At 33.5% G+C, this 17,709-nt stretch overlaps 1 protein-coding gene and 1 pseudogene across 1 annotated transcript in view; both read right to left on the minus strand.

Moving 5' to 3' along the window:
• The window catches only part of LRP1B (LDL receptor related protein 1B), a 1,647,539-nt gene that overhangs the window by 50,674 nt on the left and 1,579,156 nt on the right, over positions 1–17,709 (minus strand). Inside the window, exon 84 of the mRNA XM_039855262.1 lies at positions 10,574–10,735. Coding sequence (XP_039711196.1) covers positions 10,574–10,735 — 162 coding nt within the window. The remainder of the gene's footprint in view (positions 1–10,573; positions 10,736–17,709) is intronic.
• Positions 3,745–3,864, minus strand: LOC120597352 (uncharacterized; annotated as a pseudogene).

Genomic DNA, 17,709 nt, shown 5'->3' on the forward strand with positions numbered 1-17,709 from the left:
ATACATGTGTTTTTGTTTCTGTAGCCCCTGACCTTTCTCTTCATTCATACAGTAGTCAGTTTCTTAATTTACCCTGCTTTATTTTTCATCATCTCATTTCTCACCACCTGACATCTAACATGTTTGTGTATTATTTATAAATACTAAAAGGTACCAGGAGAGGAGTTTTGTTTTATTTATGACTAAATCTAAGCCTCACTGGCTGGCACATATGAGATACTCTATTAATATTTGTTGAATTAAGGAATGAGCTCTGCCCTGGAAAAGTAGAGCACTTCAGAAGGCAGACCGGGAGTCATACTGCTGACTTTTTTAGTTTTAAAATCCCAAAGGCAGTTATAAATTTATGTAAATATCACATCAATCTAGGACAGTTTTACCCCCTCCTGAAACAACCTGAAGTTTGCCAGGATGTGTGTGTGTATGTTCAGATAGGGACATGGAAGATTAAAAGTAAACAGGAAGCAAAGAAGGATGGTATTAAGTCCCTGTAAAAGAGTCCTTGGATATCTGGCGCTGTGTGAAATAGATAATCAGATGTTGGATCAATGAACCAACCATCAGACAGTTCAGGTTATCATGTGAATTAAAGATGTAACCTGCTAAATTTCCAGAAATGAGGCATTGCATTGAATTAGACTAAACTTCTCAGCTTCCAATAGATTTAATTTTGTAGTCACAGCCTAATCTGTTTATGGAGTTAAATCTATTCAAGGAATCATTTTCTTCAGTGGCCTGATCTACTTACTTTCATGTGACTCAATATAGAATTCCATTCTAAATTCATGGATCACTTCAGAAATTATTTTTAAAAAGCATTTCAAACCATGTCCATAAATGCTATAAAATTAATACATTTATTTTTATTATCCAAATTATGCATACCTAAAATACAAATTATAATACATATTATAAATTATAGTCACTCAAAATATATATTAAAATGACAATTAAAAATTTATATTTCATTTTAAATTTACAAAGAACTTTTTTGTAGATTATCTCACTTGAAATTTCCAGCACTAAGAAGCATATAGTTATAATTGTCATCATTTTTGTTTACAAATCATGTCATTGAGTTTTGCTTGTGATGATGAAAATAATTTGAAAATTCCAAGTTGTAAATTACTATTTGTTAATCATGAATCTATACTTCATATAGTTCTAGATGATTCTGAAAGAACATTTTAATTCCATATCATCACCCCTAAAACTAAATGTTTCTTCCTTGAATCTGGATTCCAGCTTGACTATTTCTAGGAGAATAAGCTTAAAGTGTATATGGAGTTTCAGAAACCCACTGAAATTACATGCAAAACATTTTATGTATTTGTTTTATTTAGATAAGAGATTCTTAAAAGGATCAGAAGCTTATACTACCTTCCAATTTAAGAAGCATTGAAATCTGGTGTTGAAAAATTTCAGCTTAATTTCAATTATTCATGGTCTGGAAGGTACCAAGGAAGTGACCTTAGTTCTTGACCTCAGACAATAATTGAGTAGTCAGTTAAATCAGGTGTCATTCGTTATATGAGCATTTTCACACCAATTCATTTGTTTCTGCCACTACGTTGATTATTTATATCAATTGATTTTCAAGGAAAGCTTGCCCTCAAATTACTATAATATAGATTTTTTTCAGTTCTCCAAATGAATGAATAAAGTGCAAATTATTTCATCAAATTGAAAATTAGATTATACTACTATCACGGATTTAGTCATGGATCTTCAAGTGGTAATGAAGATTTAAAAATTCAAATTTAGCTACTTGACCTTTGGATTAATTGCCTAGTGCTATTCTGAAACAAGTGACTTTCTGTTTCTCACTGTGCTGTACTTAAGATGTATGTGATTCCTTGGTGGCAACTCCCAATAAATAAGTTTCTCCTAATAGTTCATTTTCATATAATTAAGCATCTATGCTATGACAAATTATTGGTTATCTCTTTTTTTATTTAATTTTTACTCTTTTTATTGTTATTTCGCTTGTTGGAAATCTAAATTTTAAAATATATTTACTTACTTAAATCAAACTTATAATTATATTTTTGCATTCATGAGAAAAACTGAATAGCTAAATATAATTTTAAATATATTATTTGATTTAAATAATGATATGATCTTTACTTGGTAGGTTACAAAATCATAGGATAAATTATAAATAATCCCCTTTTTCCTTTGGTCTTTTGCATCATGGGACTCGGAAGCTATGAATTTAAAATTTGAAGTTTTTTTGTTTTGTTTTTTTTTGTTTTTTAATCTGGAGAGCCAGTGATGGCATACTAACTCACCATTTTCATCAAGTTAGGATAAATACAAAATTTTTTCTAGCCAAATGTTAACTACAAAAAGAGGTTCTATCTTTTGCATAAAACTGAATAATAATACAAGTTTATAGTGATGAAATATTTAACAATTAAACACGAAGGTTATCATATTAACTATAAAATGGAATCTTATTTTGTTTTCTTCCATTTAAAGCATTTAGAATTTTTACTCATAATATTTTTTCAAAACTCGTCAGTTGACAGTCCGAATTTGAATAAAGTGCTATGTTTTAAAGTTACTCTTAAATTTACATTTGAATTAATTATTTTTAAAAAGTATGTTGGCAGATGCATTTAACTAGAAACAATGTGCTTGGTTTGAGGTAAGCCTCAAATAAATATTTTTCTTCAATATGTGTGTTTGTGCATAATTTATGTACTATATTGTTTTCGAATACTCAATTCTGTTTGCAGATAATTATTTATAAATCCATTCAGTTAACTCAACAGCAAGTACAGCAGAATCATAATCATGAAATGCTTCTATTCATGCAAAGCCTTGCTTTTTTAAAATTAATTACTTAATTAATTAATTAATTTATTTAATTTTGATAAGCACTCAAAGTATGAATGATGACGTAGAAACTTGCATATTCAGTTTATTTGAATATAAATCCATCTTTAGACAATTACTAACCATAATTTGTGTGACAGGTTATTTTCTACCTTCAATTAAACCATTTAAAGCTGTCTTTCACTGTTTTTCACATTATTTTGTAGACTCGCTTTCATTAAGATGGAAAACGAAGGTAAATAACTATCAGTGGTGCTAATGTGGCATAAAAGTAGAAGATTAAATCACCTAAACTTGGCATGATTAACAGGTAAAGCACTGTTTCAAGACTGTTATGAGATTAGAGTTGTCTCAAAATCAAATGACGCTGTCATGGAAAGATGTTTCTGCTGTAATGCCAGCAAGAGTAATAAAGCATGCTTAAAGTTTTTTGGTTTTTTGTTTTTTGTTTTTTTTAGTAATGCTAAAATTATTAAACATAATTACTAAAACTTCAAGTGTAAGCCATAGTTAACTTTATGAACATGTTGAAACTTAATCACATAGAAAAATAATGGTATGCTTTAAAATGGCATGGAATAAAGTTCATTTCTGATCTTTGACAAGTCCTTTCTTACTATATAATTAAAGTTGCAGCTTTGTCTGGCTTTTAATCTGAAAAGATATGCCATTGGTTTTTATTCACCCAAAATTATGGAAGACAAGTATCTTCAAAGAGTATCCTTACAATAACAAATGGTATTCATAAGTGTTCAATATATATCAATTGAATAAAATAATTTTAATAATCAGAATGTGTACTTTGACTTCCAATAAATTTTCTTTTATATAAGCACATTTTCCCTAAATCTTTTCCCTTTCATTACTATTTTTACATTTCTTTTACTTTTTTTTTTTTCTTTAAACCTACTGGCACCCGGTATTCCTAGGTGGTCTCCCATCCAAGTACTAATCAGGTCCAACCCTGCTTAGCTTCCGAGATCGGATGAAATTGGGCGAGTTCAGTACGGCATGGCCATAGACTTACATTTCTTTTAAATGAAAGTATACTATTATAGTAAAATCTATTTTTAATAATTTTATTTTTATTACTGAATCGAAATAATGTTCAACAATATTTTTATAATTCTTAAAATTTTCTCTAAAACATCTAGAGTAAAATAATAAAATTATTACATGATCTTCCTCTTAGTTCACCATTCTCTATTATGGACACTGAATGAATTTATTTTTCTTCATATATATTATTCAAATCTAATCCTATTTTTACACTTTTTTTTTCAAACCGAAAGCACAAGCACAAAGTTTCTCATGGAGTGTGGATTTTAATGAGCTGGTAAGTAAAGGTGGCCCAGATCTCTAGCCCTGACTTTTGAGTGGGATCTTGTCAGAGAACAGGAAAACAAACAACGAAACATACAAACAAACAAACTGGGTCTCATTGACTGAAAACAGTAACCTTGTACTTCATTTATATTCATTCACATATTAATGCTATCTATTAAGTCCAAGCACTGAGTTAATTCTCGAGATTGATAAGTATAAAAAACATGGTCTGTTTCATATTCTAGTAGGGTAAAGAGTGAGGAACATGAATGATAACAGTACAGTGAGAATGTGAATGTTCTAGGTCAAAGGGAAGTTAAGAAGACAAAATGGGGGAGTTAGAGAGGTTTAGCGTATATGAAGGATTCTATGTGTAAAGAAAAAAAAGTATGAATGATGAAAGGGGGCATATTTTGGAGACAATGAATAAGTTTCCGAGGTTGGAAGAAAGAGTACATAAGGCACTGTTGTAGTAATCCAGGCAAGAGATGATGAGAGCCTGAGTGAAGGCAGTGTTTATTTTCTCACCAAGAGAAAAAGAATTGGGGGGCACTCAGTAGCCAGGGCTCCCAGCACTTTGCCTGTCCATCTAGGTGTGAATGATCGATGAATCTTAAATACTTAAATACTTAAGAAATAGCTAGTTCTGAGTAATAATTTCACTTTTTAAGTCATGTTCCTTTCTCGAGGTTTTAGGCTCAGTTCTAACTGGCCTCCATATTAACAGGGGCATTAAAAAGATTCTTTTCTATTTTCTGCTCATTATTAAAGTCTTTTAGTCTCTTCTACTTGGGCCTAGCATAGACTTAATCAGCTCAAGATTTAAATTCTTATTAATGTTTCATTTCAATGGAGTAGAAACTTGCAATGACGTGGAAACTTGCAATGACCAGACTGAGTCAGCGTGCTACCTGAGCTTTGAACATCCATTCTCTCAGTGAGTCTAGAAAAGAAGCAACAGAATGAGCAAGATATTAAATGAACAAAAATTATAGCAGGAGAAGTCTACTTTTGGATTCAAATTCACACAACTATGAATTATGACTCCTGTGTTCTCTAATCTGGCAGATTAGGGAAAATGGCTTAATCCCATTTTTTGTCACTTGTAAAATTGGACTAATAAAATTAACCTCATAGGGTTGTATGAACATTTGCCAAACCATCATATAGTCGTCTATCAGATAAAATGATGTATAACAGCATGTATCTCTGTGACCAATACACCATGCATGTTCAGTGATTATTATTTCCTTTGTCAGAACTTCCCTAGGAAAATCTGATGGAAACAGAAAATATAAATTTCAAAAGACTTTCTCTTCTAGGCCTTTGCAAATGTTCCACTCACTGTTTCTTTTCTTCACCTGGTTAGCATCTTCTTTCTTCTGGTCTCATCTTGGATTCCACTTCCTTCAAGAAATCTTTCCATAGAGTAAATTCTGTGTTCTTTCCTGGGTTCTGGTAGCCTCTACGTTTTATTAAACTGTCCTATAATAACTTATTTCCTTTTTGCAATCACACATTAAAGACTGTGAGCCTTTTGAAGACATCAAATATCTTGACACCATAGTCTCCTCAGTGTCTAATATATGACACGTTCATTGTAAATATCAAAACATGTTCACTGACCAGCTGACTAACGGAATGAAATTGCTCTGGAAGGCAAATGGTAACAATAATCCATCATGTCATCATATATGACTGGCTCACATCTATATTTCATAACTTTTATAAATTATTGCTAGACTATGGTCCTAATCTCAGTTACAATAGATGAAATGTTTACATTATTCTCAGGTATGCCTAATTTTATAAACTTGAGATATTATTTGATATCTGTACTTATGGAACCAGTGTAAGTAAGTCATGCAGGTCTATTTCAATATACTTAGCTTTAATTGAAAATATAATGGTTCTTCAAGCAGATCACTAGAAAACTTTGAAAATATCAGTAATAAGACAAACAGATTGCATTTTGATTTGACTATTTGGCTCTTATGCAAAGATCGAGTTGGTCCTCTTTGGCCCTTTTGCCCTAATGGCATTACTATTTAATTACAAATAACCTCAGATATTGTTGCCCCTTGGTTAATATCCAGATTAAAATGCAAAATGCCATGCTTAATAGCAGTAGCATTAGCAGTAGCAGTACTAGTAGAAGTAGTATAGTAGTATTTTTTTAATTGGACTAGGAATCTTTGCTCAAAAATAGTATGAAATGGAGCTATCTATATTTGTTCTTGAACAACTTAAAGAGTACTTAATTTTACTTTAGCCATTATTTATCTCTGTCTCTCTTTTCCTGGGAGCTGTTGTTAAAATTAATTTGCATTTTCGACCTCAGGATTTTATATTGCCATTAGGGTTGTAAAATGTTTTTACTCAGCACAGCTAAGAACTGATGTTTTACCTCCCACTAATGGACCTTTAATTAGGCACTGTAATGAACCATTCTGTCATTCCTTCATTTACAGAGAGAAGGTTTTGTATATGTAAGATACAATTTTGACAGAATACCAGGTTCATTGAACCTTGCCTACGCATATCTAATAGATCCTACATTTACTACACTTTTGTCAGTTGTTGGATTTATCATTTTAATGACACTGTCCACAGACTTATTTTGCTGCCAAAGAACAGCATCATCGTACTGCAGGGATGTTTGTCGACATCTTGATCAACAACTCCTGAGGTCCAATTCTGACTATAATATTACTACTTCGAGACCTTGAGTAAGTTATTTAACCTCTGTCTGAGGATTAATTGGTTAATCATAATAAGTGCTTTGCAGTAAAAGGTGGGAAGTGGTATGACTGTTAATAGTGATAATAAAATTATAACTCAAGCTTTTATAATGCATTAAGCTACCTCAGACTGTGATTCTATTAAGTTTCCAATTAAAATATAAGCTGCTGAATTTACTCTTTTTAGGAATTCGAATTACTAAAATGATAACCATATACTATTTTTTAAACTTATTTCAAAAAGAATCAAGAATAGTGATGCTTCAACTTTTAAAAAATAATTTTAAAAAAGATTGGTGTTCTATGGTTATGGACCAATTGAGAGCTGAAAAATAGCTCCACACAAAGATACTAGACATCGGACTCTGATTAAATGTAACTTTTGTATATTAAATAAATTGTTATTTTATTAATTTGTCTCCAAACAGCTCTCATTTATTTATCTATGATTATTTTCTTTTATTTGTTTACCTGACAAATGCCATTTTTGGGTATAATATCAAAGAAGTCATCCCAGACAAGTAGGAAGAATGCAGACAAATAATAATACTACTAGATAAAAGTAAATAGAGGTAAAAAGAGGTAAAGAATAAGTGACTTGAAAATTCAGAAGAGAAAGAGAGCAATTCAAATTGAAGGTGAATGTGAAAAACTCTAAAAAAAAAATGGTGTTTAAGCTAGACAGAGACATGTAAATAGAATTTGGCATAAAGAAATTAAGGCGAGGAGGAATACAAAGATAGTGCATTTCAGAGAAAGAGAATAGCATAAGAAAGTTGAGAGTTGACATATGATGAAACATGATCAGTGCAATTTCATTAAACCAAAGAATAGGATGCGGACATAGTTTAGATAGCCTTGGTGGTCTGTATTATACAACATAGCAGTTGGCATTGGCCATGATATGCATGGAAATCATGGGTGGTCGTGAGACTGATGAAGCAGAAAATAAAAAAAAGAACCTGAGTTACTAAATGGAAGTTGTGCTGGAATACAATGTTGAGAGGAGGGAGATGAGAGAGAGTGATGAGGATGTGAGTAACGTGAGTGAGGTTGCATGCATGTGAACTTGTATTTGCCAAATAAACTCTAATGGCCTGCGATGAATATCATTTAAGAGGTAAGTTGGACACGCAATGTGTAAAAGGGCATTGCCTTAGGGTAGTGACATCCATATATGCCAAGACAAGGGTAGCCTAACATGAAGAGAATGTACACATAGAAAAGAAAATACCATTTGAAACTGAAGGTAACTCTTTGATGCAGCAGAAGTGGCTCCCTGCTGTAACATCAGAGGTAAATATTTAATACTACTTAATATTCTCAAATAAGTCAGTGCATATAGCTTGATTCTGTGCTGTTCCATACACTTTCTACAATGACAAGAGACCCAAGCCACTGTCAGTGAGGTCCTCAATGATATCAAATGATCTGAGGACCAGATGTTAAGTAATTTTTAAGGATGTGGGCCCTAGAGTTGGGTTGCCTGGGTTTGAATCCTGGCTCTCCAAGTTATCATTTATGCAATCTTCAGGAGGCTCTTTTTGCCTCCTCAGTAGCCTCCTCTATAAAACAAGGCTCGAAACAATACTATGTTCATTAGTTGAATTAAATATATTAATAGAATTAATGCAAAAAAAAAAAGCAATTACAAAAGCATTTGGATGTAGAAAGATCTCAGTAAATGTGATTGAGATAAAAAAAATATCTTTTTATTATGAATAAAAGATACAACTATTTATGTGGCTGTTCTTTTGAGAGGGTACAGAGAGAAAGTATAGAGATCAGTTAATAATAACCCTGGTAAAAGATACTTGTAGCTTTAATGAGAGCAATGAAAATGCAGATGGTGAGAAGTATTCAGATTCTGGATAAATATTAAAGGTAAAAATGAGAATAAAGGTAGAGTGTAAAAGAAAGGAAAAAATTAAGAATGACGCCAAGATTTTTGAATCCGGATACTGAGTGTTTCATTTTATAGACGTAAGGTAAAATATGGTATAGTGATTTTTACATAAGAAAATCAGGTTAATTTAGCACCACATCAAGCTGTCAAATACACACACCGAAGTATAAAAATCTGATATTCAGGAGATAGGTTCAGCTGGAAACATGTATTTGGAACTGTTTACATTTGAATTAGTTGAAATCAATTAGTTGAAATCATCCAGGCAATAGGTCTCAATTTTGGTCACATATGTAAAACATCTGAAAAAGTTTAAATAATATAGATGAGCCATACATGCTAAGAAAATCAAAATCTTTGGATGTGATGTTTGGAAAACTATATTTTATAAAAGCTGTCGAGGTCATTCTAACGTGCAGAGTTATACAGAAATGACAGTCTTAAGGAGTGAGTATTTTAGAAAAGAAGGGATTTACGAGGACAGACTCAGAAGTCACTCTAACGTTTAAAGGTCAGGGAAATAAGGAGGAATTAGCAAAAGACCCTGAGAAGTAGCCAGTTAATTTAGAATAAAAATAAGAGATTAAAGACAAGTGAAGAAAGTGTTTTAAGGAGGGAGTCATTAACTGCTCACTGTAGAAGTAAATTAAGACTAGAGAATTGACCATTGAATATAAAAACATGGATGACATTAAAAGAAATTAATTAACTTGACTTTGATAAAAAAAAAGTTTTAGCAAAATAGTGAAGATAAAAATCTGACAGATGTGAGGTCAAAAGAAAAATAGAAAGAGAGGAATTAGAGAGTAAACCAACTTTTTAGAGCAATGCTATTGTAAAAAAAAAAATGAGCAGAGAAATAAAGTTGTAGCTAGAAAGGTACGTGGGCACAATGTAAATTTTTGTTTTTGTTTTAAGAAAAGACTAGGTAGAAAGAGAATTATTAATAAAGCAGAAGAAAGAGGGGACAGTTGTAAGAGATGTACTCATGAGAAGCTAAGAGATAACTAATGTATGAGTGGATAGTGTAGCATGGAATGTAGCATGGGGTTCCTAGTCTTAAGAAGACAGAAAATATGAATATGAGATAAAGCAGCTTGAGGGATGTGATAGCTGGAGTTTGTGGCAGTTCTCTTTAGACAGCTTCGATTTTTACCAATAAAACAGTAAGCAAATTCTTTAGCTGAGAATAAAGCTGGGGAGCAGGTTTTGGAGGTTTAAGGAGAAAGAACATAGGGCATAGACATCTAGGAGAGTCAATGAATTAGTGAAATACTGTAGAAGTCATAAGTGAGTGCCCATTTGAGATTAGTGATAAGAACTCAAGTGAGAACAGTCTATATGATTATGTTTGTCGTTGTTGTTGTTGTTTTAGTTGCATTCAGTATTGTTGTTGTTGTTTCAGTTGCATTCACCCGTTCAGGACAGAAGAACTGGATTTAGCCATGGTTATGGTTTTCTAGGAAAGAACAATAGAAGGGAAGAGAGAGCAATGGAGTTGAGGATATATTCAAGGGAATGATTATAATAATAGACCATGGAATCTAAGGTATAGAAGGGAAAAAAAAAAGAATCTTTAAAATAAGAGAAGGATGAAGAATAATATAATGAATTGCTGGAGTTGGGGGTGACATGGAGGTGAAACTGAGAAATGAGGTGGCTGAAACCTGAGATAATTTAGGAAATATAGATTTAGGTAATAAGAAAATTTCATCAAAGCATGCTGTAAGACTGACTTGTGGGTGCTGCTTTCACTTACAGTACTGACATCTGTCTCCTGTGTGTTCAGGCTGGCAGTAGCAATAAGGCTGGTTCCCAGCAGTCACACTGCAGGTCCCTCCATTTTGACAAAAATCCTCACAGACTGTCTTACCACAGTTTGGTCCAGTGAACCCCAGTGCACAGCTGCAGGTGGGTCTCCCTATTGGAAAAAGGTAATAAAAAGGACATTATTTGGCTAAAATGGTTTATTTTTATGGAATCCTCACTAGATAAGAATCAGGAAGCATGGGTTCTGGTCAAAATTCATCCCCTTCTTAATCTGTGACTTTGGGCAGTAACGTGACCTCTTTGGGTCTCAGTGTTCCAATATTCCAGTGAAGCCTAGATTAGATGATAACTCAGGTTCACATCAGGTAAAATAAGACAAGCTCATTTTATAAGTAATTATACATTCATACCAGTATTTTATATTTTAAAGTGCTTTATTATTCTCTGTATTTCTCTTTTCATGTTCATTTTGATTTTTAGATTATTTTTGCTCTACTGTTGGTAATGTAGATAGTGTTGGCCATTAGAATATAAAATAGAGAAAATCAAATTTCCCAGTGTTTAATCATCAGGTAACAATCATTGCTGAATCTACATAAAGCATGAGTTTAAACTTATAAATATTTTAATAAGTTTAAAGTGAGTATGTCATCTATAATGAGATTTGTGAACATTATTTTAATTGATCTAAATACATGTACTATTTAGTATACAAGTAACTACTAAGTCCTATTTTATTTCATTTTGATATTTTTATTCATGATAAAGGATGGTCACTTATAGTTTAGTAAGACGATTTAGAAGTCTAATGTTAATAGCACACTGTAGAAAATCATATGGATCATCTTTAGATATTTTTCTCTATTTGCTATATTGGAACTAACATCACAATGAAAGGTGAACATCCTTTAAGGTGTTTTGAACATAACAGTTAACTGTTATATTAGGAATGAGTCTCTAATTGTCTGAACTGTCAAAGACCTAGTAGAAAACTGAATATAGAACTAGTTCTGTAGGAGAGGTGAAGAAAAACAAAAACAACAAAAAAAAACGTAATGGCTATCATTTACAATGGGGAAAGAACGAGTTTGTTTGTACAAATGAAAGAAATACTATGAAAGAGAATAAGAAAGAAATTCGGTTATAGATCTCAACTAGAGCTCAGAAAATATCACTAATTTGCTAGCATGAAAGAATAGCCAACCATCTCCTCTCTCATTTTTGTAGACATGAAGAATAATTACAATGGTCAGAAAAATGCATGAGTATAAGGCTTAAAACTTGAAGTGCAAAACTGATATGTTCTCTCTATTGCCATAGATTCTACAATCTACATTGAGACAATTTAAACTTTATTTTTTTTTGGAAAAGCATTCTTAAGTGATTAATATGCCTCCAAATAAAATCTACCTGCATTTCTAAGAGAATGAATAAACAAGTTTCACATTGTACTTATTTTACTTTGAAAAAGCTCCACACACTTAAAATGCTAGAAGCTTCTAGATGAAAAAAGTTATATACATTTTTATGTTGAATAGTATTACTTTAAAACATTTATAAATGCTATTAGCTTAGTGGCAGATAAATCCTATTAATAGGTTGAGAAATGAGGTAAATTTTATATACATTAAAGCTGATTAACGTCATATTTTCCATTGCCAGGATATGGCTTTAAACTTTTTAGATAAAAATTTCTCTTATAATGATAATGAATTTTCTAGTTGTTGATTACATACCAACAACATATCTTCCCTGGAACAATAAAGGATGAAAAATGAAGATACAAACAACAAAATAAATGCCAGTAGAAGATCAAGAGGATAGGTAATTGTTAGAATACAGTTACTAAGAAAACCAAAAACTCTGAACAAAAGAAATCATTCCTCTTCATCCACAACATGACTTACAGAGATATAGAACATATAAACAGGAATGTAAATGAATACAAGCTAAATATAAAACACACAGTACACAAATTGCAATAGCATGATTAGAAAAAGTACCATACAGAAGTGGATATTAAACAGTATACATTTATGATTTTCTGCATTACTTTCTAGGTTTAGTTTTTTCTTTCCTTTTCTTTTTTTTTCCTGGTTACTACCTTCTATTTATTTATTTATTTATTTATTTATTTATTTATTTATTTATTTTTTATATTTTTATTTTTTCAGCTATAGTTGACATACATTATATTAATTTCTAGTGTGCAACATACTGATTAGACACTTATATAACTTATGAAGTGATCATCCTGATAAATCCAGTACCCTTATGACACCATACATAGTTACTACAATACTACTGACTATATTGCCCATGTTAAACTCTATATTCCCATAAATATTTTGCAACTACCAATTTGCATCTCTTAATTCCCTCCCCTACCCATTCCCCTACATTCCAATCTGACAACTATCAAAATACTGTTAATATGAACTTGTTTCTGCTTGTTTATCCTGTTCTCTAGATTCCAAATACGGCATTCATCTTTCTCTGACTTACTCCACTCAGCACAATATCCTCTATGTCCACTTTGTTGCAGATGGCAAGATTTTATTCTTTTTTTTTGTGGCTGAGTAATATTCCATTATATCTATGTACCACTTCTTCTTTATCCATCCACCTATTGATGGGCATCCAGGTGGCCTCCATAACTTTGTTATTGTAAATAATGTTGCAAAGTACTGTTTTGAGTTTCTTCAAATAAATATCCAGAAGTGAGATTACCAGATCCTTCTTGTTATAGCCTCTTGTTACAGCCTTTGTTTTAAAGTCTCTTTTGTCTCGTGTAAGTATTGTTACTACAGCTTCTTTTTGTTTGTTTTCATTTTCATGCAACATCTTTTTTCATCCCTTTACTTTTAGTCTGTGTGTGCCTTTTGATCTGAAGTGAATCTCTTGTAAGCTGCATATGTAAGGGTCTTGTATTCTTACCCATTCAGCTATCTTATATCTTTTCTTCAGGTCATTTAACCCATTTACATTTAGAGTAATTGTTGATAGATATGTAGTTATTGTCACTTTTTATTCATATTTTTGACCTTTTTCCCCTTTTCCTTCTTATTAAAGAATCTCTCTAAGATTTCTTGTAATATAGGTTTGGTGGTGATATCTTTTGTTGTCTGGGAAGCTCTTTATTTGTCTTTCGATTTTAAACGATAGCTGGGTTGGGTAGAGTTATCTTGATTGTAGGTCTTTTCATCACTTTGACTATTTCCTGCCAATCTCTTCTGGCCTGTAAAGTTTCTGTAAAGAAATAAGCTGACAGTCTTACGGGATCTCCCTTATGGGTAACTAGTTGCTTTTCTTTTATTGTTTTTATGATTCTCTCTTTGCCTTTAACCTTTGGCATTTTAATTATGATTTGTCTTGGTGTGGGCCTCTTTGGGTTCATCTTGTTTGGAACTCTCTGCGCTTCCTGGGCTTGTATGTCTATTTCTTTCACCAGGTTAGGGAAGTTTTCAGTCATTATTTTTGAAATAGGTTTTTAATTAGTTGCTCTCTCTTTTCTCCTTCTGGTATCTCTCTGATGTGAATGTTGGTACACTTGATATTGTCCCAGAAGCCCCTTAAACTATCCTCATTTTTAAAAAATCCTTTTCTCTTGTTATTCTGATTGGGTATTTTCCGCTGCTATTCTGATTGGATATTTTCCGCTGCTTTATCCTCTAAATCGCTGATTCGATCCTCTGCTTCATCTTATCTACTGTTAACTCCTCCTAAGGTATTCTTCATTTTAGTTATTGTATTCTTCATTTCTGACTGGTTCTTTTTTTCTTGTTTTCTATCTCCACTTTCATGTGTTCTATTTATTTAACGTTCTCACTGAGTTCATCTACTCTTCCCCTAAATTCATTTAGCATCTTTACAACCAGTGTTTTGAATTCTATATCCAGTGGATTTCTTCTCTCCATTTTGTTCAGTTCTTTTTCTGGAGCCTTGTTCTGTGCTTTTGTCTTCTCATTTTGGCTGCCTAATTCTTTTGGTTTCTATGTATTAGGTAGGGTTACTATGTCTCTCGATTTTGGTAGAGTGGTCTCATGTAGTAGGTGTACTGTGGGACCTAGTGGCACAGTCTTCCTTGGTCTCCTGAGCTGGGTGCTCCAGGTATGTACCTTGTATGGGTTGTGTGTGACCTCCTGTTGTAGTTGAGCCTTGGTTGCTGTTTGCTTGTCAATGAGAGGGATTGACCTTTGGGCTGCTTGGTTGTGATGACTGGCCGTGACCAGTGGGGGAGCTGTTGTATAGGGGCTGACCCTACAGAGCAAGATTTGCTCTAGTGCCTGCCCTGCCTGCCCTTTGGGTATGTCATCCTCAGGTGTGACCCTGAAGGTGCTCTAACTCAGACTGAAGCCGGCCACTGGGTATGCAGTCCAGGACCTCCTGGAAGGGGCCCTGCCACAGGCCAAACTCAGCTATAGCCACAAAGCAATCCACAGATGTCCACCACCCACGCTGGGCTTGGAGGTGCCTTGAGAGGCCAAGCTATAAACTGAGGCTGGCTGTTGCTAGTGCTGGGCTTGAGGCTGCTCAGCAAGAGGTACAGGGCACTCTGAGGCCAGATGAAGCTTGTTTAAGTTTTATGAACCTTTGAGAGATTTTAGGAAAATCCACAGCATGAGCCAAGACAGATGTTTGTATGGAAAATCAGCTGGAAGTGGCTTGTGGGGGCCCACATTTTAGGAAGGGCAGGGTCTTAGGGATTCACCAGGGCTGAGTGACTAGTGTTAGCTACATTGCTGGAGACTCAGATAAGATGCTCAACCTGGGTCTGCAAGCCAGGTAGAGGAGAGCTTAACAAATTAATAACGTCCTCTGCTAGCACTTTTGTCTGGGAGAAAGCTGCTCCTCTAGCCCTCACCCTGAAGCCAGACAATTCAATTCTTTCTCATATGTCCCAGGCACCGTTTGAGCTGCCGCCCCAGTGCTGGAGAGCAGAGTGAGCAATTCCATCCCCAAGGAAGTTTGTGTAGGGCCTGTTAAGAGGAGCACCTGGGACTACCCCAACCCTTTGTCTCACTCAGCCATAATCTCCACTAGTTTTTGCAGCCAGAAGTTGTGGGGACTTCTCTTTCTGGAACTGGAATCCTGGTCTAGGGAGCCTGGTGTAGGGCCAAGACCCCTTGTTCCTCTGGAGGGATCTCTGCAGTCGAGATATTTTTCTTGATTCTCCACTGCCACATGTGGGAGTGGGACTAGCTTGTTTCTCATCTCCACCCCTCCTACCAGTCTTTAAGTGGCCTCTTCTGTTTCCATAGGTGTAGGACTTTTGTTCAGCTAGACTTTAGGTGACTCCAATGATGGCTATTCTGTAGTTTAGTTGTAATTTTAACATGATTGTGAGAGGAGGCAAGCACAGTGTTTACCTACTCTGCCATCTTGACTCGAACTCTGTTCCTTTTCTTTTAATTAGGAGTGAAAAAGCAAGTAAAATGATAGAAGTTTGGGGGAAAAAATGTAAAGAAAAGTAGAAAAAAAAAATAAAAACGTGGTCTGCTAAGGCACTTGAACATTCTCTTATTCCAGTCATTCAGAAACAGCACCATGCTTTCATCTCATCTACAGTTGTTTTGAAACCAGGGCAGAGTGACCAGGCTGTTCCATAGGTAGCATATATCTTATATCATTTATATCATAGCTGACTTGTTTTTTAAAAAGCTCCTATTTCTCTTCCTTTGAAGAAAAGATTTATTTTTAACAAGTAGAAATCTCTTCATATTCAGGGGAATATTATCTAACTTGGTATAGCAGATCTTTTGTTTGCTGATGGGAAATGAAACATCTGTTGCAGAATTTTATAATGGCTCCATATAATATTTTCAAGAATCCCTCTAGGTGAACTCTAACAAGTTGCATTGGATTCATTTATTTATATGATTTTTTTAGGTAGCTGAATGTGATGTTGACATTTGAGAAGGAAACAGCATTGTTACAATGACTAAGATACAGAAATGATGCATCCAGGGGTCTGGAGCACTGACAGCCTGTGAGGGTTGCACAATCAGTAAGAACATTAATTGACCTGAGAGAAGAGGGGAAGAACAGCTTGTAGACTCTAATCAGTCCAGTTTCTACAGCATTCTTAGCTCAGACCTTAAGAGCATAGGCTGTCAGATTGCCTGGATTTAGAATATCTGTGCCAATTACTGGTTGTGGGACCATGGGTAAATATTACCTTTTTACTTTCTCACATAGAAAATGGGGGTAGTAACAGTATCTACCTCATGGCCTGTTGTGTAGAATTACATAGAATAAATGAGATAATACATACAAAGCATTTCTAATTGTGCCAGGCACATAGAAAGCACTCTGTTAGTTCTGATTATTATTTTTACTACTGAATGAGATGTACCCCTTATAGGTGTGCCTTACTCTGTGATTGTGTCTATAAAGGCATTGTAATGTTCTAGGAAAAGCATTCTGAAAATTTTCTTGAATTATACATTTAGTATCCATTATTTATTTAAGACAAAATTAAACGTAAATTTGTTTGCATGCCTGTGGTGAGATAGAGCAGGACTTCTTCATCAACTTTACTCTCAGTCTCCAAAATTATAAACTTGAAGGATGAGTCTTTCTCTTTTCTTTATCTACTAAACATGCTTAATCCTACCCTTTAAAAGGAAAGAACACACAAACAAAAACAAAAAAGCAAACTTAATATTTGCAGGTACATCTATTTATATAACTTCAAATTTTGGTACATCCTTGAACATTTCTTTCTTTGATTTTTCCATATGTATGTATGTATGTATGCATGTATGTATGTATATATTATTCATTTTTTAATTAAACTTATTGGGATGTCATTGATTAATAAAATTATATAGATTTCAAGTGTATAATTCAATAATTTGTCATATATATAGTGCATTGTGTGCTCGCTTTTTCAAAATAAATTTATACTCACTGCTTTCAATTTATATGATAAAATAAAATCTTAGGTAATAAAGTAACATCTTAATTCTTCATTGGATGTACACTTTGTTTTTTTTTTTTTAATATACAAAACTATGTCTTAATCTGTTACTTTCCTTTGTTTTCTCAGGAGAGAGGTCAGGATCCTTCACTATGTGTATACTACTCATGAAAATCGATTCTAATTCTCTGGTGGTAATAACG

This window comes from Pteropus medius, unplaced genomic scaffold (genome assembly GCF_902729225.1).
Source record: "Pteropus medius unplaced genomic scaffold, Ma_sr-lr_union100, whole genome shotgun sequence".
NCBI classification, from domain to species: Eukaryota; Metazoa; Chordata; class Mammalia; order Chiroptera; family Pteropodidae; genus Pteropus; species Pteropus medius.